The sequence below is a fragment of the Eubalaena glacialis genome, chromosome 2, assembly GCF_028564815.1.
Source record: "Eubalaena glacialis isolate mEubGla1 chromosome 2, mEubGla1.1.hap2.+ XY, whole genome shotgun sequence".
In the NCBI taxonomy this organism is placed as follows: Eukaryota; Metazoa; Chordata; class Mammalia; order Artiodactyla; family Balaenidae; genus Eubalaena; species Eubalaena glacialis.
In genome coordinates this window covers 194802726-194829261 of record NC_083717.1, presented here as the reverse complement: position 1 = coordinate 194829261, position 26536 = coordinate 194802726, and the positions used below count along the sequence as shown (strand labels likewise).

The 26536-nt window shown below is 61.7% G+C and overlaps 1 protein-coding gene across 3 annotated transcripts; it reads right to left on the bottom strand.

Annotated features, from left to right (window-relative positions):
• Positions 1 to 4919: 4919 nt before the first annotated feature.
• Positions 4920 to 23484, bottom strand: ADSS1 (adenylosuccinate synthase 1). 3 transcript variants are annotated; one of them, XM_061181368.1, is made up of 13 exons: positions 23224 to 23484; positions 16193 to 16295; positions 13005 to 13067; positions 12201 to 12251; positions 11906 to 11972; positions 10612 to 10719; positions 10434 to 10515; positions 9754 to 9880; positions 9151 to 9305; positions 8281 to 8405; positions 6712 to 6809; positions 5378 to 5527; positions 4920 to 5305 (listed from the first exon to the last, which is right to left on the bottom strand). In XM_061181368.1, exons 1-13 carry the CDS (start codon positions 23413 to 23415, stop codon positions 5253 to 5255), a joined length of 1374 nt encoding a protein of 457 aa, XP_061037351.1. In that variant the 5' UTR covers positions 23416 to 23484; the 3' UTR covers positions 4920 to 5252. The 3 variants fall into 3 exon arrangements, with proteins under 3 accessions (XP_061037351.1, XP_061037352.1, XP_061037353.1); XM_061181369.1 differs by lacking the exon at positions 23224 to 23484 and adding an exon at positions 16384 to 16883; XM_061181370.1 differs by lacking the exons at positions 16193 to 16295; positions 23224 to 23484 and adding an exon at positions 15239 to 15310.
• Between the last annotated feature and the right edge of the window lie 3052 nt (positions 23485 to 26536).

Below are 26536 nucleotides of genomic sequence, written 5' to 3'. Positions count from 1 at the left end.
CCGGTCCACCTGCCCCTTCCCGCCAGGCATGGCGGGTCTAGGGAGACCAGGCCGAAAGCGGGGCTTCGGCCAGCGTTTTTCCTGCTGCGTGACCGCATGATCGGGTACTATTCCTGTTAGCGGTCTGCGGTCACTGTGACAAAAAGACGCTTGATTGGTTTTATCCCAGAAACAGATGAAATTCCCAGGAGTATTGTTTTTACTCTTACAGGTCTTGGGAATTTTAAAAGACTTCTTTGCGTTCAGATTTGAAACTGCCTTAGGCTCGTTTAAGACACAGTAGATAGATGCAAAACATTGTGATTAAAAGAGAATCTTGTTAGCTCTTCTATTTCAACCTAATTTTAATTTAAGAAATATTTGTTGAGGGCCCAGTCAGTGCTGGATTAGTTTTCTAGAGGTGCAGTAACAAAGCACTCAGACTGAGGGCTTAAACAATAGACATTTCTCTTACAGTTCTGGAAGTTGGAAGTCCAAGATCAAGGTGTGTGCAGAGCTGGTTTCTCCTTGGCCTGCAGACAGCCGTCTTCTCCCTGTGCTCACGTGGTGGTCTCTCTGTGTGTGTCTGTGTCCTCATCTCCTCTTCTGATAAGGACGCCAGTCAGACTGGATTAAGGCCAACCCATATGACCTCTTTAAAACTTAATTACCTCCTGGTTCCTCAAGAAGTTGAAAATAGAACTGCAATGTGATCCAGCAATGCCGCTTCTGTGTATACAAAGAATTGAAATCATTATTTTGAAGCGCTATCTGCACCATGTTCCCTGCAGCATTTTTACAATAGCCAAGACATGGAAACAACCTAAGTGTTCATCAATGGATGAGTGGATACAGAAAATGTGATATTTGGAATATACATATAATGAAATATTATTCGGCCATAAAAAAGGCCATTCTGCCAGTTGCAATAACGTGAATGAATCTGGAGGACATTTTGCTAACTGAAATAAGTCAGAGAAAGAGAAATACAGTACTGTATGATATCACTTATCTGTGGAATCCAAAATCATCAAACTTGGGACTTCCCTGGTGGTCCAGTGCGTAAGACTCTGTGCTCCCAATGCAGCAGGCCTGGGTTTGATCCCTGGTCGGGGAACTAGATCCCGCATGCACGCCGCAACTAAGAAGTCCGCATGTGGCAACGAAGATCCCGCATGCCGCAACTAAGACCCAGCGCAGCCTAAATAAATAAATAAATATTAACCAAAAAAAAAAAAAAATCATCAAACTCATAGAAACAGAGTAGAATGGTGGTTGCCAGGGGCTGGGCTTGGGGGAAATGGGGAGCTGTTGGTCAAAGGGTACAAACTTCCAGTTATATGGTAGATAAATTCCAGGGATCTAATGACAGCACGGTGACTATAGTTCGCAAGTATTGTGTATGTGTAGGTTGCTAAGAGTAGATCTTAACTGTTCTCACCATAACAACAACAACAACAAAATGGTGGTTCTATGAGGTGCAGGATGTATTATCTAACCTTATTATGGCTTGCAATGTGTATGTGTAGGAAATCATCACACTGTACACCTTAATGTTGTAAAAATTAAGAAAAAGAAACCTCATTTAAAATGGAGTCAGAGGGATTTCCCTGGCGGTCCAGTAGTTAGGGCTTCGCACTTTCACTGCAGAGGGCCTGGGTTCAATCCCTGGTTGGGGAACTAAGATCCTGCAAGCTGCATGGTGTGGCCAAAAAAAAAAAAAAAAAAGAGTCAGGAGGCCAGAAGAGGGAGCAAGCATGCCCTACTGCACTCCATTAATTGCAGACCCAATAGGAAAAGAGTACCTTGCATCTACAAAGAAGAAGGTTACTACCTTACTACCCAGCAGGAGGAAGAATTTCTCCTTGCCCGACAACAGCCCAGCCAATAAGAGTCTGTCACAACTCAGCCAATGAAAGACCACTTACATGTCAAACTCCCAGTTTCCACCAATGGGTTCTTTGCTCAGACTAGCCCCTTCCATCTCCCCCTTCTCAAGAGTTTTCTCTCCTTTGTTCTCCAGAGTTGCCTGTGGTTCGCCATAGATTACATGTCCTGAATTGCAATTTTTTGCCGTTCCCAAATAAACCCATTTTGCTGGTCTCTTTTATTGTTTTAGGTTAACAGTGTACAATTAAGGTGTACATTATATGTCAATTATATGTTCTATTTCAATTATATCTAAATATATGTCAGTTATACCTCAATAAAGCTTCGGAAAAAATGACCTCTTCAAAGTCCCTACCTCCAAATACAGTCCCATTCGGAGGTACTGGGAGTTGAGGCATCAACACGTGAAGTTTAGGGGAACACAATTCAGCCCATAATAGATACCGAGCTCTGTGCTAGGCCCTTAGGGGTGGTGTGGAGCAGAGCCAGCGGGGTCCCTGCCCTCTGGTGGGACAAATGTCACAAAAGGGGAAGGACGGGAGCTGTGGAAGCAGAGTAAGGAGAACTGCCTTTCCCGGGGCGGGGCGATATCCCAGGAAAACCGAACTCATGCAAAGCATTTGTGGAACGGCATAGTTTGACCTTAGAAAGTTGGACATTCTGGAAGTGAGTATGTGTCAGATGAGGAAGGAACACGCTTTCTGTTTTCCCACGAGAAGTGCAGCAAACTTCCCCTCCAACAAATGCAGAGTGGGTAAGGCTGGCAGGAAACGTATTCATTAATATGCTTCATCAGAGTTGCCTCGGGGTCCTAAAATTGTGAGTAATTATCATCTGTTATGTAAGATGGTTGTATGGTTACTTTGAGTAACTTGTAGATTGGGGTATAATTTACTTACAGTGCGGTTGTGTGTATTTACGCCCAGTGGAATGCCCAGATGGTAAATGTATACACTTCTGCCAGCTACGATGACCCCGTCGCCCCTCCCCCGCCCCGGGCAGAAGTGACCATTGCTCTGCTTTCATCCCTAGGGGGACGCTGCCATCCTAGAACCTCACAGGCTGGGGCTCATTCATTCTGCACGTGCACCTTTGTGTCTGGCTTTTCCCCTCAGTTCGCTCCGAGACTGGCCACTGTCCTGCACCCCTCAGTGGTCCATTCCTTCTGCTGCTGAGTGTATTCCGTGTGTGGATGGACCACAGTTTGTTTACCTGTCGACTGACACCTGGGCTGTGCCAGGTTTTGGCTCTGATGAGGGCAGCTGCTCTAAACATTCTTGTCTAAGGCTTTTTCTGTACATTCGTGGTCATTTGTTGTGGGTCAGTGCCTAGGAGTGGAATGGCTTGATGGTAGGGTAGATGAATGTTAAACTTCTGAGCAAACCGGCAGCTTTCCAAAGTGTTTGGGAAAACACTTTTTTGTTGTTTTTGTTTTTTTTACATTTTGGTCGCGCCCCGTGGCATATGGGATCTTAGTTCCCCGACCAGGGGTCGAACCCTTGCCGCCTGCAGTGGAAGCACAGAGTCTTAACCACTGGACCGCCAGGGAAGTCCCTGGAAAAACACGTTTTATCAAACAACGTTATCAAATCACTTACTTGTCTTTTATCCACATATTGACCTGAGACCACTGTGAGCTCGTCTACACTGGGGCCGTGTTATTGGTGCAAAGAAGAGAGAGCACCTTATTATAATTACTCAGACCCTCACAACATCTGATACTGAGAAAAAGGGGGCTGTCTGTCCTAACCCAACCCAGAGGACAGAGCCTCCCATCCCTGGGCCACACGGGAGTGAGGAAGCTGGTGCCAGGGAAGAATGATTTCCCCTCCAAATTGGTGTCTTTTCACCTTGTATAACACCTGCAGATACTCAAAGACATTGCCTGGGGCTGCCTCCCCAAGATTTTGTCCAGAGATCAAAGGAAAGAACAACTTGTATTCGAGTGGAGGATTTAGCAGATACTACATAATATAGCGGCTTTTTGCAGCTTTGTAATTTAAATTGCAGGTTGAGCTTGCCAAGCCAGGAGTGCAGCTTTTTATGCAGAATGAAATGATTTCTTTCTTTGGAAAATGCCTACTCTGGTGGATCGCCCAAAGCGTGCATCCCTCTGTCGTAGCAGGATGGTCATCTGGTCAGGAGAAGCACAGTATCCCCGGGGGCAGGGAGGAGAGCTGGGGTCCACCTCCTCTTTCCTTAAGAACTCACCCTGCCTTTGGCCTCTCCTTTCGTCCCTCTTGCTCTATCGTGGAAGGAAATAATTCTTGGGAAACTCCAAGATCAGTTTCCGCTGGTGCTTCTCATCTGTAGCCCTGCTGCCTGAGGACGGTGGTCCACACGCATGCCCCCGACATCTTTCAAATTGCTGAAGGCCGTTCTCGGCACTGTTTGGAAAAGTTCGCTAGCAGGTGTGAAGCCACACACCCAATCTGTGGCCCTTTCACCCAACATGCTGTCACATGAGTTTGGGACTCTGTGGTGCAAGCCGGTGACACCGGACCCTGTGGAACCGTCTGGGGCCGGCAGGGTCCATGGGAAGCAAGCCGAGTTGGCAGCGGCCCAATGTCAGTGAACCCAGCTGGCATCCTCAGCTCTAAAAAGTTAGGATTTAGGGCTTCCGTGGTAGTGCAGTGCTTAAGAATCCACCTGCCAACCCAGGAGACACAGGTTCGAGCCCTGGTCCGGGAAGATCCCACATGCCGCGGAGCAACTAAGCCCGTGAGCCACAACTACTGAGCCCTCGTGCCACAACTACTGAGCCCGCGCGCCTAGAGCCCATGCTCCGCAACAAGAGAAGCCACCGCAATGAGAAGCCCGCGCACCGCAACGAAGAGTAGCCCCTGCTCGCCGCAACTAGAGGAATCCCGCGCACAGCAACGAAGACCCAACGCAGCCAAAAATAAATAAATAAATAAATAAATTTATTAAAAAACAAAAGAAAATGTGTGTCACCCAGACTGCTGATGCGGCAAAGTGGCGCCTTCCAGCGTTTAAAAGTCAAAACGACGACGACCAAGTCAGAACAAAACATGCACTGCTCACTACCGTTCAGCGGCTGTCGGATTTGTTTATTACTAAATGGCTCCAACCGGGCATACAACCATGTGACAATTCACGTGCCATAAAAGGTCTCTGTTTTGAGCGCTTCGGCTCATTTGAAATAGCAGGATTTTTAAAAATGTACCCAACACTGGTTTTCAGATGTTTCAAGTTGTTGTAGAAATCAGTGGGTGGAGCTGAAGGCTTAAAGCGAAATATAAAAGTACAGAAAATAGTTTTCAAATCTCTTTGTTTACGGCGTTGGTTTTGCTGGCTGGGGAAAGAACACTACTGTGGCTGCTGGCGTGGACGTGGCCTGCCGGGATCAGCTCTGTCTTTGTCTAAAACAGCTGGATCATCGAATCTCTGGATTTGCCAACACCAACCCATTTCACTGAAAGGGAAAGGGGAGGTTCAGCCCAGGGCGCGGCGGGGAGAGGGGGCAGCCAGGGCTCAGGGCACCCACCTGCCACTCCAACGTGGTTCTCCACAAACCGGATATAGCTCTGGGCCTGCGGGGGCAGGTCCTCCCACTTCCTGGCGCCCGCAGTGTCCGCCTTCCACCCAGGCAGCGTCTCATACTCCACCTCCACCTTCTGCAGAATCTCCTGGTTGGCTGGGGACACGCAGGGCGGGGGTGAACCACGTGCTGTGGACAGTTGCTCGGCCACGGGCCCGGGACCCCCAGCCTGGGGTCCGCTTGCCCCGGGGCTCAGAGGCGGGGAAGGCAAGCCGCCCTGCTTGGTTTACTCAGGGGGTGGGGGTGGTTCTCGGACACTGGCTGTACCCCTTCCAGCCCAGGGGACACGCCACCCTGGACACGGATTCACTACGTGCTCTGCTACAACGTCCCCAGCGATCATAAGAGGAACGCCGAGGCCCCTGCTTGGAAATTCTAAGGGGATCGAGGGTCCTGAAGTGTCAAGAGGTCCTAAAGGATCTATATCCCCCTCCTCAGGGCAGGGGCCCCACTTGGCGGGGACTCCGGGGCTACAGCAGACACCAACCACCCCTTATTGTCAGAAGATGCTGCAAGGAGCCGTCCACTGCAAGGGCCCTGGATGCGCTCCAAGTTCGAATGCTCCCCTGGGGTCACACCACAATCCTGCTGCGCCCTCTCGAAGCTCAGGGTCAGTAGGCCTGGGGCACACTGGCCGAGAGGACGCAGGGGGCTCCCACAGCCGCCGGTGCTGGCGGGTGTACACGCGTGCTGGGGGTGGGGCAGCGGGGGGCAGCTCGCCCATGGCCACCGGTGAGGGTGGGGTCATGTGACCCCTGTGCAGATGCACAGGTAACTGTGACACCAGGAAAACAGCACTGCCTTTATGCTTTTTAAAAGAAAGGATGCTTGCTTGGTCACAGAAACTCCAGTTAGGACCTTAAAGAGTCTAACCAAAAATGTATCTTTTCTTAGGTCAAAGTCGTCTTCCTATTTGCCCAGAGCTTTGAGCGTCCAGACCTGACGTCGGCTATTTCAGGTGAGTCCCCAGCTCCTGGGAGGTGGGCCTTGACCCCAGGCGCCTGAGGGTCCCCCAGGGTCCCGGGGTCAGGCCGGTCCCTCTGAGTCCCTCTGAGCCCTTCCCAGACCATGGATGCCTGGCAACTGCCCTGAGGCCTGGCCAGGCCTCCCCTCGGGGTGAGAACCTGCCACAGACAGAATCGGGATGAGTCTTGCAGACACGCGCTCACCCCGCGTGTTCAACACATACACCCTGTCCCCTCGCCCCAGAAACCACGGGTCACGTCTGTTCCCAGGTCCCGCGAGACAGGCCAAGGACAGGAAAGCCACCGTGCTCGCACCTGGGAAGTAGGGGATCCGCTTCCCGCTGAGCTTGTACGCGACGCCGACTTTAATCTCGTCCAGGGCGTCCAGGATGTCCAGCTTCGTTAAGGCCAGCCTGTCCAAAACCACAGCGAGAAGCCGAGTAGCGGTCAGCTACGCCGTCATTTCTCCTGTCTGGGCTCCACCCCTCGCTTCTCCTCTACTTGCCAGGAATCGAGAGGAGGATGGAAAAGGCCGCCTTTGGCCAGGCTGGAACCCAGCTCCAGCCGCCCGGCCCGCCTGGCCCTGAGCACCCCATGGGGACCCCGATCTGGCGGCCTTGTCCTTTCTGCCCTTCTCACGGCCGCGTTGAGGGTCTGGGCATGTGAGCCTTGTGCCCGTCCACGGCCCTCTGACCCGGGAGACCCCGAGCCTGGGCCGAGACCACCGGTGCCCACGACGTCGTCCACCCCTGAGGGTCTCCCGCACCGTCCGCCCAGGGCCAGGGAGCCCGGGCTTCATGCAAGTTTCTCCCCTTCCTTTTCTCATCTCTGCACGGCCAGGCTTCAAGGGCCTCTGGGTGGGTGTCCCTGGGCTTCCCGAGCCCACGTGGGCCACCGTGCGCGGCGCCACTGCCCTGACCTGGGCTGGGCCGTTACCCTCGGGGCCTCGGGAGGCTGCATCTCCCTGTTTTGCACACAAGGACTGCGGGCCGGGGACCTTGGACACCGTGTCCTCGGCCACTTCGTCCCTGTGCCTCCTGCGGACGGACGGCCCACACACACCGAGCGCGGCTGTGGTTAACTCGTGGGCCGTGCGCTGTGACAAGCGTGCACCTCGCACCCTGGCCCGTCTTTCTGGGGAGGGAGCAGCAAGTCCTCCGTTCGCACGAAGCCCCTCATTTCCCAGGGCAAGGTCTGAGCCGCCGGAACCACAACCGTCACCAAGAGCAGCCCGGCTGCCTGGTCGGTCTCGGGGGCCCTGTGGGGGGCCCACCCTGCCCCCAAGGGGGATGCCGCTTCCAGAGGAGGGGGGCTCCTGCTCCCGGCACCCTCGGGGTCATCATCCTGTCCACAGCCTCGCAGACCGGGGCTCCAGAGCGGGGGGACCTGCAGAGGCCCCCGAGGGGCTGTAAACCCGGCCGGCCGCTCTCTAGGACCAGCGCAGGCTGCGTCCCCACTGCTGCCTCTCTGCGGGGTCTCGCGAGCTTCAAGCGTGGCCTCTCCTGCTGGGGGTTTGTTCTGCCCCCTTCTTAGGAGCCCAGTGTCACCCTGGGGGTTTGGGGGAACTGAAGTGATGGCGTTTGCTGCTGGCACAGCTCGTGGGAGGAGCCCCAGCCCTGTCTGTGCTCAGGAGCAGATGCAGGGCTGGCCACAGGGCCAGCTCCAAGGTGCCCTGCATGGGCCTCCACGTCACCCCACTGCTGTGGCCTCGCCGTGGAGAAGGGTCTCCCTCGGGTGACATCACCCTGCGTGGGGAGACGGTGGCCCTGAGCCCCGATGCCCAGCTTCCCTGCTCCCATGGTGTCTGGGGACTCAGGGACGGACCCCGGGGTGGACGGGCACCCGGGTGGGCTCAGTAGCAGACGTGCCAGAAGTGCCACTTACGCGGTGAATCCGTTGACCATGTGGGCATATCTGAGGATCATCAGGTCCAGCCAGCCACAGCGTCTCTTCCTGCCCGTGGTCACGCCCCACTCATGGCCGCGGCTCTGCAGCAGGTCCCCGATTTCCTGCGTGGGGACAGAGAGGGCCCCAGTGCCATGGGAAAGGGAGCCTGTGCCCGGCTGCCTGGCGCTCACGATCTCCTCTGCCCTCCCCTCCGACCCTCCTGCAGCCCCTGACGATCACCCCCTCCTCACGCCTGCTTCCCTGGTCCCTGGCACACCTGCCCCAGCTGAGGCCCCCACAGGTTGGGCCGCGCTGACCAGCGCCTCCTTCTGGGCCTCGTGGGCAGGTGAGGGTGGATTGACCTGGCCCTGCAGCTGAGCCTCGGGCAGGTGTGTGTTTATTTCTCAGGGGTCCCTATCCCTATCCTTGTGCCTCATTCAAGCCCCTTCCCACTCTGGCTCTCAGACATCTGCCCAGGACAAGAGTCTCGGGTGCTCGCCGGCCATGAGGGCACAGGCCAGGTGAGAGGAAGGCCGGCGGTGTCCTGAGCTTCCAGAAGCACCCACGAGGCTGGAGAGCAGTTTGCTGGGCGGGGCGGGGGCGGTGCTTCTGGCCTTGCTCTAGTTTGGCTGAGACCAAAACCCAAGCGGGCTCAGGCCCCCAAGGACGAAGGTGGCCTGTGCCCCCGAGGATGGAGCAGAGAGACAGCTCTCGGTGCCCTTCCTGAGCCGAGGGGCTCCACTGTGTATGGCCACGGCCACGGCCACGGCGCGGGATGGGGCTGGAGCGGCAGCCTCCTGCATCTCGCTAGCCTCCCCAGGCCCCTCGCCCAGGTGCCCACGCGGTCCCGCGGGGCTGGGGACTCACGTTGATCTGCTCGGTGGGGAAGGCGCCGATGCCCACGCGTGTGGTGTAGGCCTTCACCACGCCGTAGACCTCGCCTATGTTCTGGGGGGGGATGCCCAGGCCGGTGCATACGCCGCCCACCGTGCAGTTGGATGACGTCACAAAGGGGTAGGTCCCTGTGAGACAGCCAGTTAGGCCACCAGCCTGCAGATCGCCTGGGCCCAGGGGTCCCCCTCGGCAGGATCTCCAGGGGGACCCTCCCGGGGGAGTGGCCGGCACAGGGCGCAATGGGTGTGAGCTGGGGGGGAGGGGAGGGGGAGGGTCGCTTGGGTTTGGACGGTGCGTGCCTCCCCTGCCTGCGCCTTGTGGCCTCGGTGCTGGTGTGTTCCTGGGTCGGGGATAGGGTGGACGGAGGCCCACGTGGGGCAGCTGGGGCCCCGCCGGTCTCTCTCGCCCTCCCTCCCGCACCTCCAGCCCAGCTTCTCGCTTCTCCCCTCGCGGCTGAAGTTAGGGAAACGAGGGCGGTACGTTTCCTGGGCACGGCCGGCAGCGTGGCCATGGAGGGAGGCCGCACCACGCCTGTCTCTGAAAGGAGGGGTTTGTGGGGATGCGGCCGGGGCGTACCGAAGTCAATGTCGAGAAGGGCTGCGTTGGCGCCTTCCACGAGGATTTTCTTGGGGGCGCCATGGAGCGCCTCGTACATGAAGTAAACGCCGTCTCGGACCATGGGTCGGATCCGCTCAACGAAGCCCTGGGGGAAAGGGGAGGATGCAGGAACTAGGGTGTCCACCCAGCTCTGGCCTCCTCCCCACAGCCTCTCTTTTCCAGCAAATTCCCGCCCAGCGAGGGGCTCGGTCTGCAAATATCCCCGCTCGTCCCGCCCTGTCACATTTACAGCCCCAGACAAGGCTGGAGGAGCTGGGGTCCCAGCCCTGGAAACTTCCAGAAGGGCTCTGCGCTGACATCCTCCTGTCTCCCGCCTGCTCCTGCCCCAGACAGACAGGGTCGGCCTCCGTCCCCCAGCACATCTGGGGCCATTTCCTCAGAGAGGAGGCAAGGGGCCAGGCCAGCAAGTGAGCCCCCGGCCTGCTGAGAAGAACACCGTGAGCACGGCTGGCCAGGGGGCTCCCCTGGGAGGCCCGCAGTCCCCGAGCCCAGGCACCCTGTGATAGCGCCCCGCGACAGGTACACTGCGCGCATGTGCACGGGCAGCCGGGTAGGACACGGACCCTCGGTGGGGTCTGCCCGGGTGGGACACGGACCCTCGGTGGGGTCTGCCCTGATTCCGAGGCACCCAGCTCTACCTTGAGCTTTTTGAGTTGACCTTCAACATCTATTTCCAAAGTGGGGAACATGGACTGGTGCTGATGGGCCAGGTTCTTGAATCTGCAGAAGCGACAATGACTGAGACCCCCGGCCCCCTGGAGCCCTGCGCCCACCTCCCTGGCCAGGCTCCCCTGGGGTCACGGACAGGTCAGGTACCGGGTGGAGAATTCGTCGAAGTCCGACAGGAGGTCACAGATGCGGAGGCCCGTGCGGGCCGCTTTAGACGAGTAGGCCGGTCCAATCCCCTTCCTGGTGGTGCCGATGCTAAAAGGCCACAGGCTGTGAGCTCGGGTCGCCCAGGCCAGCCTGCCTGGGGCCTGGGGGCGGAGCCTGGGAACGCGGGTTCCCCAGCCAGCCCCTCAGGCCTCAGTTTCCAGCCCCATAAATCAAGGTCGAGCTGGGTGACATCTGAGGGTCCCTCCCAGCAGCAGCACCCGGGAGTCTGGGACGGCCATGAGAACCACGGGAAACCTCACGTGGCCAGCTTCCAGGGACCCGGGGCTGCGGTGGTGGCACCCGGGTCTGACTGAGTCCCAGCCCTGACCCTCCCCTACCCCCCTCTGAGGCCCAGTGCCCAGTGGTGCCCTCCCCGGCCCGTCTGCCTTCTGCCCTGGCTTCCCTCTCGCCTGGCACGGAGGCTGCTGCTCCGGGAGTGGAACCCAGCTGTGCCCAGCCTGCACGCTCTGCCCGCCGCAGCCCAGCCAGGCTCAGCGTTGCCACCTGCATGTGGCCAAGCCCTGTGTGTGTGCGTGCATGTGTGTGCGTGCACGTGCTCCTATGGGAGCGTGTGCGCACCTGTGTATGAGCACGTGCGTGTGTACGTGTGCAGCGCATACACGTGCGCACATACGTGTGTGCCTGTGTATGAGCGTGTGCTGTGTGTGAGTGCATGTGGTGCACGCACATTTGTGTGCACACATGCGTGCACTGGCGTGTGTGTGTGCGGATGTGTGCGGTACGTGCATGTGTACGTACGTGTGCACCTGTGGACGAGCGTGTGCAGTGTGAATGTGGGCAGTGCAGGCGCGTGTGCACGTGTGTGTGAGAGGCAGTACTCTGGTCTGCTGCATCCCTGCCCCGGCTTTGAGAACCGTCCCCGGCACCGTCTAATAAACATCTCTGGAGAACCAGTGAACGGCCACCGAGAGCTGGTGGGCAGGACGGGGTGCCGTGACGGAGCTGTGGTCAAGGCTGGCTTGCGATCCCAGCAGGGGTGGGGGGCGCAGCAGGTGACAGACAGCACGGGCACTCCGCGGGGTGGCAGCCGGGGAGGACGGCGCGGCCCCGGGGAGAGGCGGCTCGCTTGGGCTTCAGGGCCAGGGAGGCCTGGGGTGAACCGACGGGCACCGTCCTCGGGGGCTTCGGGTGGACGCACGCTCCCCACCCCACACGCCCCCAGCTCTCCATCCGTGGACTCGAGGGCCACGCGCCGAGCGCACGCACTACTCACTTCTTGCCCTCCTGGGCCTGCCTCTGCACCTCCTGGAGCCCATCCACCGCCTGGTGAAAATCGAACACTGCCGGCCGGGCCGGCGGGGGCACCACGAGCGGGAGAGACAGACGGTTACAGGGCCTCCGGGGACGCACTGGGGTCCCCCGGGCCTCAATCTCCCCATCTGCCAGTGGGGGCAGTGATTCCCGACCTGGCACCCCCGGAAGCCCTTGGAGAAGGCCTGGGGGAGCCCCAGGCCATGGTGGGGATGGGGGCGTCACTCACAGGTGGGCAGGGAGGGCCTGAGACTCACCGAGGTGGGCCCGGTCAGAGATGATGAGCCTCTTCTCCCAGTCCTTCAGGCCTGCGGACACAGCACGTGGTCGGCCACGGGCCACAAAGTCACCTCCGGTTAGTGGCGGGCCCTCCCCATGGTGGCCTCTCTGGGGGGGGTCCTGGGCCCTCCCCCCGGGGACGTCCACCCACGTCCCCACGGGCGAGCCTGTCTCTCTGTGGGGTCTCCATCCCGGCACCTCCTGGTGCCCGCGTCCCAGGGCCAGGGTCCCACTCGCTCTTTTCATGCCTGCACTGAGCCCTGAGGCCGAGGCTATGCTTCCTCCATGGCATCTCAGGGCTACTGTGTCATCAGCTTGCCTCTGAACAACCACTGGGGTCCCACTTGCCCAGATGCCTGGCTGGTGGCCTCGGTCACTGCCTGCCAGCCTCCTGCCCCTGAACAGCCCCCAGGGACCACATTCTTCCCTGCGCGCATGGTCGGCCCAATAGTCCCCAGCCTCAGCCAGACATCAGGGTCATCTTCCAGGTTCCAGGGCTCCTTCCTGGACAGTGCCACCTGTCCCCAGTGGCATGAAAGCTCCCCTGCGACACTGAGGCTGTGGCCTGAAGCCAGAGTTTGGGGCCTCTGGACTGCCCGCTCCCGGCTTCCTGCACACGCAGAGCCAGCAGGCCCAGGCAGGGGGCCAGCCGTGGAAGCCGCCCCACCTGCCCACCTGCCGCCGCCCTCAGGAGAAACCACATGGCGAGCCACCTGGCAACTTGGCCACTGGGAACATGCACATGTCCTGGGCGGGGCGGGTCTGCGGGGACACGGACCTACCTTTCTTCTCATTCTTTTCTGCTTCTTCGAACAAGCCTGGTAAGTGGACAACCACTCCGTTGCCTGCAACACACAGACACAAGACTGAATCGGATCACGGACGCGGGGGATTTACGTTTAAAACAGCACAGGGACTTCCCTGGCTGTCCAGTGGTTAAGACTTCACCTTCCAATACAGGGGGTGCGGGTTCAATCCCTGGTCGGGGAGCTAAGATCCCACATGCTTCATGACCAAAAAACCAAAACATAAAACAGAAGCAGTACTGTTAACAAATTCAATAAAGACTTTAAAAGCGGTCCACATAAAAAAAAAATGTAAAAACAAAAACAGGGACTTCCCTGGTGGCCTAATGGTTAAGAATCCGCCTGACAATGCAGGGGACTTGAGTTCGAGCCCTGGTCCGGGAAGATCCCACATGCCGTGGAGCAACTAAGCCCGTGCGCCACAGCTACTGAGCCTGTGCTCTAGAGTCCACGAGCCACAACTACTGAGCCTGCGCTCTAGAGCCCGCAAGTCACAACTACTGAGCCCACGCACCACAACTACTGAGCCTGCGCTCTAGAGCCCGTGCGCCACAACTGCTGAAGCCCGCGTGCCTAGAGCCCTCGCTCCGCAACGAAGAGTAGCCCCCGCTCGCCGCAACTAGAGGAAGCCCGCGCACAGCAATGAAGACCCAACGCAGCCAAAAATAAATAAATAAGTTAATTTAAAAAATAAAATAAAATAGCCTATTTTTAAAATAAATAAATAAAAACAAAAACAACATGAAATTCGCGCTCCCATGTTCATTGCAGCATCGTTCAAAATAGCTAAGATGGGGAAGCAACCCAGGCGTCCATCAACAGAAGGATGTGGTTCATCCACATGATGGGATATTATCCAGCCTTAAAAAGGAAGGAAATTCTGACACAGGTGGCAACATGGATGAACCTCGAGGACACTATATAAAGTGAAATAAGCCAGACACTGAAGGACACGTTCTGTATGATCCACGTGTATGAGGTCCATAGAGAAGTCAAACTCGTGGAGACAGAAAGTAGGATGCTGGGGGCAGGGGCTGGAGGGGGAAAGGGGGAGTGAGTATTTAATGGGGACAGAGTTTCTGTTTAGGGAGATGACACAGTTCTGCAGACAGATGGTGGTGAAGGCTGCACAACAACGTGAACGTACGTAACGCTACCGAACTGTACAGTGAAAAACGGCTAAGATGGTAAATTTATATTATGTACATTTTATCACAATAAAGAAAACGGTCAAAACAAAACAAAAGCCATCATGAAGCATTTACAGAGACAGCAGATCAGTGGTTGTCGGGGGTGGGGTGGGAGGGGGGAGGGGAAACTCCTCAGGGGGAAGAAAATGTTCTAGAACTGAATCGTGATGGATGTACAATCGTACCCTCACAGGGGTGAACTTCATGGTACGTAAATTATACCTCAGTAAAGCTGTTGTGTTTTATTTAAGCGGCATGGAAATGGGAAAGCAGGAGGTGCGGAGAAATGCAGCCTCCAGCCATTCCTGGGACCCAAGCAGGGCCTTGGGGGAGCCACGCTTCCCCATCCACGTAAAACTGAAGTAGGGTCTACAGAGGGCGGAGGTTGAGGCCAGGGGAGGAAGGGGCTCACCAAGGTCACGAGGTCACCGTGGGCCCAGGCTAAAGCCAACGCTGGCCCCTTCCTCTAAGACCAAAGCCAGCTGGGCAGGGCCCCTGCTGCCCCCCTGGGAGGAGCCCGTCCCCTGAGCACCGAGATGGCCGAGGGAGACGGGACATGGGTCCAGACGGAGTGACTCAGAGACGATGCGAGCCACACCGAGCACAAAAGGTCACCTAAATGCCACGAGTCCTGAAATGACCACGTGGCAGGGCCTGGGGGAGTGACCCGGGCTGCGGGGGCAGTTGTGTGAGTGCCAGCTCGTCCTGCCCTTGCGAAGGGGCTTCCCGCCGCCGTCGCCGTCTGGCCGCGCTGACCGCCGAGCGGAACCCTTGCCCTTGCTCCCCGGTGACCGCCAGCCCCCACCCACCCCCAGCTCCTCGGAGACCGGGCAGAGCGCCCCCTGGTCGAGTGGTGCCTCCTTGGGCTCGTTTTCCTCCCAGAGGGGCCCGGGGCCCAGCAGCCGAGGCTGGCGCTGAGCAGCTTCCTGCAGCAAAGCCCTAGCCCCTGGGCGTGGGGTCCCGGGTGAGCTGGCGTCCTCGCTGCCCCATCCTCACCCACTGCTGGGGCCCGGTCCGCACCCACGGAGGAGGCTCCGGGAGACCCTTTCTTCCTGCTCAGACGGACTGCCCACTGCCCCTGCAGCCCCTCCGCCGCCGTGTCCCTGGGCTCACGCGCAGGGGCAGACCCCCTGCCACCGCCGGGCACACACCTGCCGCGCCACCCCTGCTTCCCAGCTTCCCAGCCAGCGAGGGGGCGGGGCAGATAAGTCACGAGTGTGGGCCTGCCAAGTCGTGGAAAGAGCCAGAAGGAAAAGTACCAGAAGCTGCCAGAGCGTGTCCCACGGTGGGGTGGGCAGCAGAAGGCAATGGGAAGGGGCCGAGGGGAGGCGACCGCAGAGGGGCCCGAGCAGGCCAGGAACAGCTTCCGGCACAGACCCGGCTGCAGGCACAGACCCGGCTCCAGCCACGCAGCAGGGAGCCAGGCCCGACCCGCTCGCACGCTCAAGGACATGCACAAGAGCACACACACACAACACCTGCACGCACGCACACGCTCACACTCATGCGCCTACGCCCGCAGACTCATACCCATGCACACCCGCACGTGTGCTCACTCACACACAGGCACACAGGCCTGTACACACACACTGCGCGAGTCTGAGCCCTCAGCGGAGCCTCCTGCACTCTCCCTCCCTCTGGCCCAGGCCGGGTGGGGTCCTGGGCTCTGGGAGGGGCTCTGAGGACAGGTCCCGGATCAGAGGCCTCTGCGAGGGCTCCCGCTTGAGGCTGGGACCTGGAACCTCCCGGCCCAGGGCCGAGGCCCTGGCTGAGCAGGTCATTCCCTCCTGGTCGGGAGCACCTGCTCCTCACGCTGGGCAGGGCAGTGGGGGGGCGGGGGTCCAGCCCAGCTCTCCGGCGGCGTCCAGGCCTCACACCGGGCCCTTGGGCTGGATGACGTCCCAGGTCTCTCCTGCTCACACACTCAGGATCCCAGGCTGGGGTGGGGCGGGGCGCGGCGGGGCGGGCACTCACCAATGAAGGACACGGCCTTGGTGTTGATGATGCCGCTGGGCAGCAGGTGGAAGTCGTACTCCTTGCCGTCCACCACCACGGTGTGGCCAGCATTGTTGCCCCCCTGGGAACAGAAAACAAACTGGCTCAGCATCCAGGAGCCCGGGGGCTTGGACCCACCCTGGGAAGGCCTGCCCGGCAAGCGGCCTCACTCCAGGCAGCTCTAAATGCAGGCGCTCAGGAGCCCCCTCTGGGCTGCCCGGGGTGGTGGTCCTGTTCCCCAAGGAGTGTGAGATGCCGTCCATGCTCGGACTTGGGGAGTTTGGTCCAGTGGTCGGCTCTGATGCACGTCTGGGGTGCTGGGTTAGGGCCCTGCTCCTGGGACGGGGTGAAGGGGCCTGGCCAGGGGACTGGGTCCAAGAGAGGGGCTGGCCCACACCCAGGACCGTCACGTGCTGATGCTCCAGGGAGGCTGGCTAGTGCGGACACACTCAGAGCCCTGCCTGCCCTGCCCATGAGTCCCTCTGGGGGTCCGTCCTCTGATGCAGGAATGAGGGGGCCCAACCATCCCGGGGAGCAAACTCAGGCCCCCACGGCCCTTGCTGCCACACAGCCCGAGCTCCGGGGAAGCAGAGGGCGGGCCAAGCAGCACAGCCCTTCTGGGGCCGGGTGAGGGGACTGGGTGCTGGCACGGGCCAGCAGGGCCAGGGCCCCTCACCCTCTCAGCAGGGAACCTCCCTGGGGCCTGTGTCTCCCAACTAAGAATAAAGTGGGAAAAACCACTCTGAGGCTGGCGGGGCTGAGTCAGGGGAGCCAGGGGAAGGCCCCGCCCTTGAGGGACACCGGCCTTCCGTCCCAGTTCCGGCCACTAGCGGACAGCGCGGGCCCCAGCACGTGGGTCGCCAGAGCCAGTGAGCAGGGCCCGGGGAGGGGCACATTCCGGCTGGCGCCAGAGGCTGTGGGCCTGCCCTGTGGGGCCCGCTCTGCCCCCAGAGCCTCGGAGTCCGGCCCAGCTCCACCTTCCCGGCTGAATCTCCTGCAAAAGCACACGCTTATCGCTTATCCGCGGAGGCTCTCCGCGGCTGGGCCTCCACCCTCCACGCCCCGCTGTCCTCCAGCCTTGTGGCGGGGGCCGTGGCTGCTGGCTGTGAGGGCTTCAGCCCCCCTCCGCAGGGCCCGGCAGGGTGGGGCTCCCCCCATGCGAGGCCTCTCCTTGCCCCATCCAGGCAGGGCTGAAGGAGGGCAGCCTCCTCCCGCCAGGAGCACCTGCTCCTCGGGCTGGGGATGGATGAAACTCACACGTCTCCCGGCCTCCCCCACCGAAATGGCCCAGGCTGGGGGCGCGGGCGCCAGGAGACCTGGCCAGGGCCTCTTCCTCCTGGACCTCACCGCACCCCCGGGGAATTTAAGAAGCGGGGCCAGAGCCCAACCTCACCCACAATACCCCTTTCGCCCTGGGGCTTGGCCACGATCTGTGCCAGACGGCCCCACCACGGCCCGGCTAGAAGCCCCGTCCACGGGGGTCCCCAGACACCCTAGCGTTCCGCTTGTCAAACGCACGCGGGGAGGCCTGTCTGGCCTGACACGGGGGTTGGAGGACTGGGGTGGGTTTGCCTCTAATTGACTCCTGGGGTCACTGCGATCCTGCTGTGCATCCCCGAGGCCCTGCTGCGCGACGGTGCCAGGTCCCACGGCTCAGCCGCCTCCCGAAGGCCGACGATGGCTGGAGGCCAGCCTGCCGCCTCCCCAGGTGCCCCGAGCCAGGTGGTTGGCTGCGGGAACTGAGCGCAGGCTCTGAACAAATGACAGGGGAGGCAGAAGGACAAAGGGCATGACGCGGGTGGGGCTGGGGGCCAAGGAGGGGGTGCCCTGCGAGCAAGGGCGGGCAGGCGGTGTCAGGCCACGGGGGGCTCGGATGCAGACTGTGCTGGGGGGTGAACTGGGGGGGCTGCCCTGGAGGGAGACAGGGAAGGGACCCCAGAGGGGCTGTGGGAGGGAAGGGAGCTGATGCTGATGAGGTGTGGGGGTCGGGGGAGTAGGGCGGTGGGCTCAGCCTTGACCATCTGAGTCACCGTGACTGACGGGCCCCGGGTTTGGGGGTCAACTGTGCCCCCCCCGAGACCCCCGTCCTCGCTCTGCCCTTGCCTCGGTACACGTGCAGTGAGTCCCCTCACACGAGGTTCTCTGCAGAGTTCACACCCAGGGTCAGGTTTCCCACCGTAGGTGGGGCAGTCCGGGGTGCATGGCCTCCTTTGACAGATGGGGAAACTGAGGTCCCAAGAAGGGAGTTTGCAGCAGAGCCCAGGCTAGACCAGATGGCAGCTTGCAGATGCTCTCCCCGTATGCCAGACATCTCCCCCCAGCCGCATCCTGCCTGCCTTGGTGGGGGCCCAGACGGCCCGCCTCCCTCCCCTGCTCTCAAGTGCCCGGTGCCAACGCCAGCTGGCCTGAGCACGCACCACATTTGTTTGGGGTAAACACCAGCGCCTAGGAAGAGGCGCACGCCTCTGTGGGCCTGTGGGCCGCAGATGACCCCCACCGGCTGCAGGGCCCAGGCACCAGGTCACAGTCTACCCCCAGGGGCGTGAGCCAGCCCTGGACGCTGAGCCCAGGGTCTGCCGACCCGCAGCGTGCACCTCCCAGCAGCTCTGCAGAGGTCTAGGTGACCGTCCCAGAGAGACCCCCGTCTGCCCGCTCCTGGCCGCACAGAGTCAGGGGCTGAGGTCGGGGCAGGGACACCCCACCTGCCCTCCTAAGGCTCCAGCCCTGCAGGCCCAGGGAGAGCTGGGCGGGGGGCCGGCAGTCCATGCGGGGCCTGGTTTGGAAAACCACTTGGAGGGGGAGCCGGTCCAGGTCCCAGGCCCAGCCCGGCTGCCTCTGCAGGGCCTTCACTCCTGGGTGGTGCTCTGCCTCCCCGTCCCTGGGTGGGCAGGTTCTGGAAGCTCCATGCCGGGGGCCCCGCAAGAGTGAGCTGGAGCTGGCCTCACCCCTCTCCTGTGCCCTAGGGGGACCCTCAGGGCTCTGCCAGCCTCCAGGTTCTCCCCTCCGTGATGCAGCTTCGGGTCAGGCACAGCTCTGAGTCGCCAGGGATGCTGAAGCCACCCCTGTGGCCTGGCTGGTCACTCAAACTCCCTGGTGGATGCTCCTGCCAGGTGCCTCCCTGGCAGCAGGGATCTAAGAAAGGGGGGCTCTCTCGCTCAGGGACACAGGAACGGGGCCAAGGCCAACCCACTGGGGAGTCTGACCAGCCCTGACCCTGCTTGCCTCTGCAGGTGTCCTTCCAGCCCACCCTCTCTGGGGGCCAGGGAAGAGTGCACAAAGATAGCAGAGAGGTTGAGTGCGGGGCGACAGTGTCTCAGAGGCTGTGAAGCCGCTCCCGCGCCCCCGGGTGTGGCCGCGGGCGGGGGAGGAGGCCTCTGGGCAGCGGCAGGAGCTGCGGGTTTTATCAGGGGCGTGCACAGCAGGCAGCAAGGGGCCGGCTCTCCGGCTGGAGACCCTTGTGCACTGCCCCACCCCCGCCCCGGCTGGGGTGAAACCACGGAGCGCCCGCGCCCGCGCCCAGGCATCGTCAGCTCCTTCTGTGTGTCTGCTCTGCCGGCAGGCTCCTGCTGTTCATTCGTTCACCCCCTCATTCACTCATCCCTAACAGAGCTACTCTGTCCCATGAGGCACTGGGGTGAGGCCTGGAGGGAGGAGGGCGTGGGCTCCACGTGGACGTTCCCACAGCCACGAGGGATTGGGCGACCCTGCGGAGGCCCTCCCCCTGGAGCCACTGCTGGGGGGCCGGTGTCATCGGAGGGTGTACACGTGGAAGGGGGGCGGCTTCTGGAACACCACCAGGTATTTTCCCCACTCTCCCTCCCCCTCGGAGGCTCCTGGACTGGCCTGGGGCTCCAGGTGAGGCATTTCCCAGTCGCCCTCCCGGGGAGAGGGGACCCAGAGCACCAACAAGCCGCAGGACGCGGCCCCCAACGAGTGAGACCACCGTGCCCATCACCACAGCTCCCTGCGAACTGACGGTGCTCCCCCAGGGAAACCCGCCCGCGCCCTTGTGCCGAGCCGTCTTACTGCCCTTGGAAGGAGGGGAATCTGAAACTTGCCCAGTGCACGTGAAGGCCTCGGGGTCCTGGGCGGGGGCCCAAAGCCTGATGAAGGCAACTCTGGGAATGGAAGGAGGGCTGGCACCGAGGCCCGACAGCCAGGCCAGGTGTGTGGGCTCTTAGGCTCCTATCTGCACCACGGAGGCGGGGTGGGGGGGAGGGGGCGGGGGGGGGAAATGTCAAACAGCAGGAAGGACGCTCAGCAGACATGGAAAGCGGGAGCCCAGCGGAGGTGCGGGGACTCCCAGGGAGTGAGCGGAGCCCGAGCGGCCGAGAGAGCATGAGGTGCCAGCGCGGGGAGGCCGCTAACAGATGGGCTCTGGGGTCTCCGTCGCAGCGCTGTGGCAGGACCTGAACCAGAAAGAGGAAAGGGGGAGGCTGCGTGGCCATCCCTGAGCCCAAGGGGCTGGGCTGGGAATGAGGAGAGAAGGGAGCCAGCCCTGGGGCAGACCGGGGACCCAGGCTGCAGAAGGGCTGCTGGTGGTGAAGGGCAGGGCTGCACACCCTCCATTCAGGGAGAGGGGAGGCTGCCAGGAAACGCGTCCTAGAGTCAAAGAAAACAGCAGGAGGGGCCTAAGGCCTGAGTCTCTGGACCGTAAGGAAGGTCTTGGGGGTCTTGGGGTGCTTGCTGACCACAGGCCCCAAACCCCTGAGATGGGAAGAAATGAGGATGGCAGCTGGGGGCATGGGTGGCTCTGGCCCCAGGCCGCCTCTGGGCAGGCGGAAAGTGAGTCCAGGTGAGCCAGGTGGCCAAAGGCCACCAAAGGGCTTCCCACGTGTACCAGAGCCAAGACGGAAGACAGGCCTGCTGGTGGCAGAGGGTGAGCAGAGGCAAGACCAGAGCCGGGGACCAGGGCAGCCACGGGGGTAGCAGCTGCCACTCAGGACGGCCCCAGGCCCAGGTGACAGGCCAGGGGACCCTTCCGGCCACTGGGGCCGGCTGGCTTTAGGCCTTCTAGGCAGCCACCCAGACGGGCCCCAGCCCAGCCCACCCACTGCACGCGACTCCACCGCCAGCTGCCCTGGCCCCTCGCTCCCGAGCTCGGACCAGCTCCTGGGGTCAAGGTGCGGTGTGAAGGCTACGACTCCGGGCTTCACGCCTACACGCTCTAAGTAAAAGCAGCCTTCCCGGAGCATGGGCTGGACCCTCCCCGTGCCAACCCCTGATGCCTAGCGCTGTTCCCATGCGGGTGTGGCACACGTGAGGGCCCATAAGTGCTGCTTATTCCAACTGCTCAGCTTCTCCGAGGCTCCGCCTCACCAGCTTGTTCGGAGGCTGGAGAGGAGAAGCCACAGTGGGCTCCCAGGACAGCTGGGAATTATTCCCCCGTGTTGCAGAGCAGAGGCCTGCAGGTCGAAATGTACTGATGTCAGCTGGAGAATATGGGTGGGGGAGAGGGTGCCTAGGGGGCCCCCCAGGTGGGTGGGGGGTTCCAGCCTGCTCTGCCCTTGGCTGGTCCTGTCCAGCGACGGAAGAGGGCAGGGCCTGGCCTGCTGACCCAGGTGGTAGAGCAGGGAGGGCCTCATTCCAGAACCATCTCCACAGCCAGGACATCCCGGTGGCTTCAAGATGAGGGCTCTCACGGGTACCTGCAAAGCCCCGAGGTCACTTCGAGGAGGGGAGACGGCCACAGGCGGGTGGGCGAGGCTGACCAGAGCTGGCAGGTCACACGGAGGGCCCTGGGCATCATTGCTGGAGCAGACAGGCCCCAGGAGGGGATGCCCTGAGCTGGGGAGGGAGGGGAGTGGGCATGGACCACGCGCCCAGCTGCAGGGTCCAGGGGAGAGGAGTGGACTTGCTCGCCGTGGCTTAGCGCAGAGAGAGGGTGGGAGACTTGTCACCACCCCAGGAAGCACTTTGCAGGAACCCACTGTCCGCGTCGGGCAGGAGTGGTCCAGATGGCAGCGTCTTCCCCAAGCCCGGCATGTTGGTCTCCCCTGGGGCAGCTGAGCCCCAAGCCACCTGGCGGGAGCTCAGGAATGAGGCCACAGAGCCAGGGAGGAGGAGCTCAGAGGGCATCCCTTCCTCATTTTTGACAGCATTCCCGCCCGTGGCTGCAAACCCTGGCAGCGCCAATGCACGCACCCCAAAGCTGACCCCTCTGCGCCCCGAGCTGTAAGTCAGCCCATAGCAGCAAGCATGGCACGGGGCCCCAAGGGACTGCCCGGTGGCAGTCAGGACAGACGGGGTGCAGAGAGCAGCCCGCAGCCGGCAGAGGCCCCGCCCTGGGCCCTCAGGGGACAGAGCTTGTGTCCGGCCTCCTAGCTGGCACTGCCAGCCGCTGGGTCACTCTGGCCGTAAGTCCGAGGTTCCTCTCTCTCCCCCTTGTGCCTGCTCTGCCTGCCTTCAGGACCTGGCCCGCTGTCCTGCCCTGGCCTCTGCCTCTGCTTGGCTGACCCTCCAGGGCCACCCCTCTCAGAGGGGCCTTGCTCGCTCCCACTCTGGGCTCCGGGCACTCAGCGTGCACTGACCCCTTGTGGTCAGCCAGCCCTGTCCCAGACCCAGACAGAACCAGGAAGGGAGGGTGTCTCCGTGGCCCTCAAACCACTGGGCAGCTGGGGTCCCTGCCCCCCACACTTCAGGGCCCATTGTCACACCCACGGCACACCCCACCCCCTGAGGATCCGGTGTCCCCAACTCAGCGACTTGTATTTATAGCTCTGCCCCTGGCCCACTGCCCTGGGGGGGTGGGGCTGGTGGGGAAGGCGGGGTCCCTGGGGGAGGCAGTGGGGGAGGGAAATGTGTGCTCCCATGAGTGGCAGGGGGTTGTGAGTGGGTGGTGTGTGCGTGTGAGTGGGCGGGGGTGGCGGCTGGGAAGGGTGTCCCGGGAGGGGAGGCGTCCAAGAGGCGTGTCCCGGGAGGGCTGGAGGGCAGGGAGGACAGGCTCCGTCTGGGTCCGAGGGGAGGGGAGGGGGGCTCGCTGGGGGAGGGACCCGGCGCCCGGCCCGCACCTGGCAGCGGCTGATGATGTCGGCGTCCGTGGCCAGCAGGTCCACCACCTTGCCTTTGCCCTCGTCCCCCCACTGCGCGCCCAGCACCACGGTCACCCGGGAGCCGGTGGTCGCCGCCTCGTGCTGCAGCCGCCCCCGCTTGACGCCGCCTGCGGCGGGGGGCCGGTCGTTGGAGGCTCGGGTCCCCGACATGCTGGCTCGGCTCGTTCGCTGCGCTGGGCCGCCCGAGAGCCCGCTGCACCAGTGCGCCGCGCCATTAAAAGGAACCGGCCGGGGGCGGGGCCGGGGGCGGGCTCTCGGGCGCCGTGACGCGCCGCCGTGACCTCCCGGCCGCCGGGTCTCGCCCCCGCAACCACCCGGGAGCCGGGTGGGGCCGCGGGCCCGGCCAGGGGTTGTGGGGCGCAAGGCCCGAGGGCGCGCTCCGGGGTCCCTCCACGCGGCCAGGCCGGGGGAGCCCCAGGAATGCTCTTGGGGGGCGATCGCGCTCGCCTTCCCCGAGGCGAGGCCTGGATGCCGCGACCCCCTCCCGCACCCCCGGGCCCCGCTAGGTCCAGGACCTCGGCGTTCCAGAAACCGCGGGGGTCCCCTCCAGGGCGGGAGTGCGGTTTGCCAAAGGGGAGCTGCGTCTTTGCGCCCCACTCGGGGTGCTCGGGGTGCGCACCTGCCCCGCGGTGAACCCGGGTTCTCCAGACTGGCGCGGGCGCCCTCTGGCGGGCGCAGAGAGAGGACAGAGTGTCTCCCCCACCAACGTCCCCGCTCCTGTCGCCCTCCCACATGGGCAGGGGCCCCGGAGTCTGGCACTGGGCACCCTGGTATCACAGGCGGGCTCAATCCAGGAGCCCGGCTGCCCTCGGGTCTCAGGGCCCTGAGTCCAAGGAGAAGGGACGGTGCTGTCAGGTCACCTGGTTGGGCACTGGAGCAGCCAGCGTGCTCACCAACCGCACTGGGCCGGGGTGTCGAAGAGGCCCCAGCAGACCTCCCTGCCCCAGGCTGTGCAGGGATTGGGTGCCCAGAGAGGGTGCACCATGGTCTGCTGGGCTCCTGTGTTCCCAGCTGAGTGAACGCCCGCTCTACCCTGCCACACACACACCCTAAGTGGACTTGGGCTTGGACATGACCGGCCCTACGGGTCGGAGAAGGGGCGAGGGATGGGCCCCTGGGGGTAGGAGTGTCCTGTTAGGCCCCTGCCCCGGGGCTGGGAGCCAGTGCCCCTGGTTCCTTTCCTGGGGGGACTCTCAGTGCAGAGGGGCCTGGAGCCTGTCCACTGGCCTCTGCCCAGGGCTCAGAGAGCCACTGGGCTCCCTGGGCTCCCGAGCCAGAGGCAGGGGACCAGATACTCCCCAGGAGCAAGGGAGTGGACCCTGGGCTTGTCTCAGACTCCTGGAGAGTTAGTGATTGAAGCCCCAGCACTGCTCTCCTGCTCCTCCGCCCCCCCTTCCCCCCGCCCCGCATCCTCCAGCTCCCTGGGCTCCTGGCCAGAGCCCTGGCTCCGACCCTAGGCAGGTCTCGTGGCCCCTCTGTGCCCCAGTCCCTCTTCTCTCACATGGGGACACCAGGGGTTACAAGCAGGGTGTGAGGCCTCCCTGGATGACAGTAATGGAGGGGGGGTGGGCAGCACCCCTCCCCCCCCGCCCTTCCGTGGGCCGCCAGCCCTGGAAATCGGCTGGAGCAGGGTCAGGAGGGCCGGGTGCCAGGCTCTGAAGCCACCGAGGGCTGAGGAGGCTGAGGATGGGGCGAACCATGGGCTGGCAAGGGGGTGCTGTGGCCAGGGGGGCGGAGTGTTTCAGGGAGTGAGGGCGTGGGAGGCTGGCTGTGTTGACAAGGAAGAGGCGGGATTGTAGCGGGAGGGACCAAAAGAGTTCTGGGAGATTTCTTTGTTGTCTCCGGATGCAGGAGTTGAGCTTTAGGATGGCCACCAGGAGCCCTGGAGAGGGATTTGCTGGAGTCACGTCAAAGGGGGGTGGTGGTGATGCTTCCCTCTGTCCACCACTGGGTGGTGCTGAAGACCCCAGGCGGGGACTGCTGGCTCCGAGCCCTTCCTGCGGGTGGCCGGGGCTCTGGGCCAGCAGGTGTGAGATGGAGGCTCAGGGGGGCCAAGGGGACACCATGGGGGTTCAGATGGGCTCTGCAGGGCCAGACGCTGGCCGGGGCACCAACTCCCCCAAGCCTGGGTCTATAAATAGCCAGCAGGCCTGGGGGGAGTCAGGCTTTTCTATAAACAGCCCTGTCCAGGCCCAGCAGCTGGGGCCCTGCCAATCACACGGCCCAGCCCAAATTAGAACCGCCCCCTGCAGAAGCACACAGGCTCGGCTGCCCAGGGTTCCCACTCTCTGGGGCCACACATCAAGGGACCTCACCTCACGTCATACGTGGTGCCCCAGGACACGGGTGCCCCTGGAACTTGAAACAGTGCACCGGCAGGAGTGAAAACTGGTACAGCCGCTTTGGGAAACAGTTTGGCAATTTCTTAAAAAGTTGAACATAAATTTGGCATATGACCCAGCCATTCTCGTTTTAGGAATCTATCCCTGAGAAATGAAAACACACGGGCAGCACACACGTGTTCACGGCAGCGCTGCTCACAAAGCCTCACGGGGAGACCACCCGAGCGTCCACAGACAGGTGAACGGATGAACAAAATGTGGTCTGGCCACAGAACAGAACATTCTTCAGCTACATGAAAGAATGGAGTCCTGACACACTACAGCCCGGCCAAATCTCCAAAACATGCTCAGCCGGTCACAGAAGGCCACTTATTGTCTGATCCCACTTACATGACACATCCACGGAAAACCAATCCGTAGCGACAGAAGGCACTTTAGTGGTTGCTGGGGTTGGGGGAAGGGGGAGCTGCCACACCGGGAGTGCGGGGACTTCGAGGGCATGATGGAAATATACTAAAAGCGGACCACAGTGACGATTGCAGCATCTTGTAAATCTGCCGGAAAGGTAGCTGAATCACACACACAGAAGGGGAGGTTTATGTCGGTAAATTACGGCCCTATAGAGCTGTGCTCATCTCACCACTGTCCTGCCCTTGCCCCTATTCTCGGGGCTCTGTGGGAGCAGGCAAGGCCCCTCAGGCCCACCCCTCCCGCTGTCCCCCCCTCCCGCGATCCATCCACCTGTCCAGCCATGCACACAGCCACCTACGTGCTAATGCAGCCATACCCCCATCTACCCACCCTCTCACTCCCCCCACCTGTCTGTCCTTCACTTCCTCCATCTACGCGTCTGTCCATCCACCTATCATCCATCCGTCCCTCACCCATCCACCCATCTGTCCATCCATCCACCCACCCGTCTGTCCATC

Bases quoted from the DNA above. Each gene is read 5' to 3' on its own strand.
- ADSS1 (XM_061181368.1), bottom strand. From the start codon at position 23,415: ATGTCGGGGACCCGAGCCTCCAACGACCGGCCCCCCGCCGCAGGCGGC. The intron at 8,406-9,150 runs GTGAGTCCCCAG...GTCCCCACGCAG, and splicing joins TCCCCACCGAGCAGATCAAC to GAAATCGGGGACCTGCTGCA. The intron at 5,528-6,711 runs GTGCGAGCACGG...GCGTGTCCCCAG, and splicing joins GCGGATCCCCTACTTCCCAG to CCAACCAGGAGATTCTGCAG.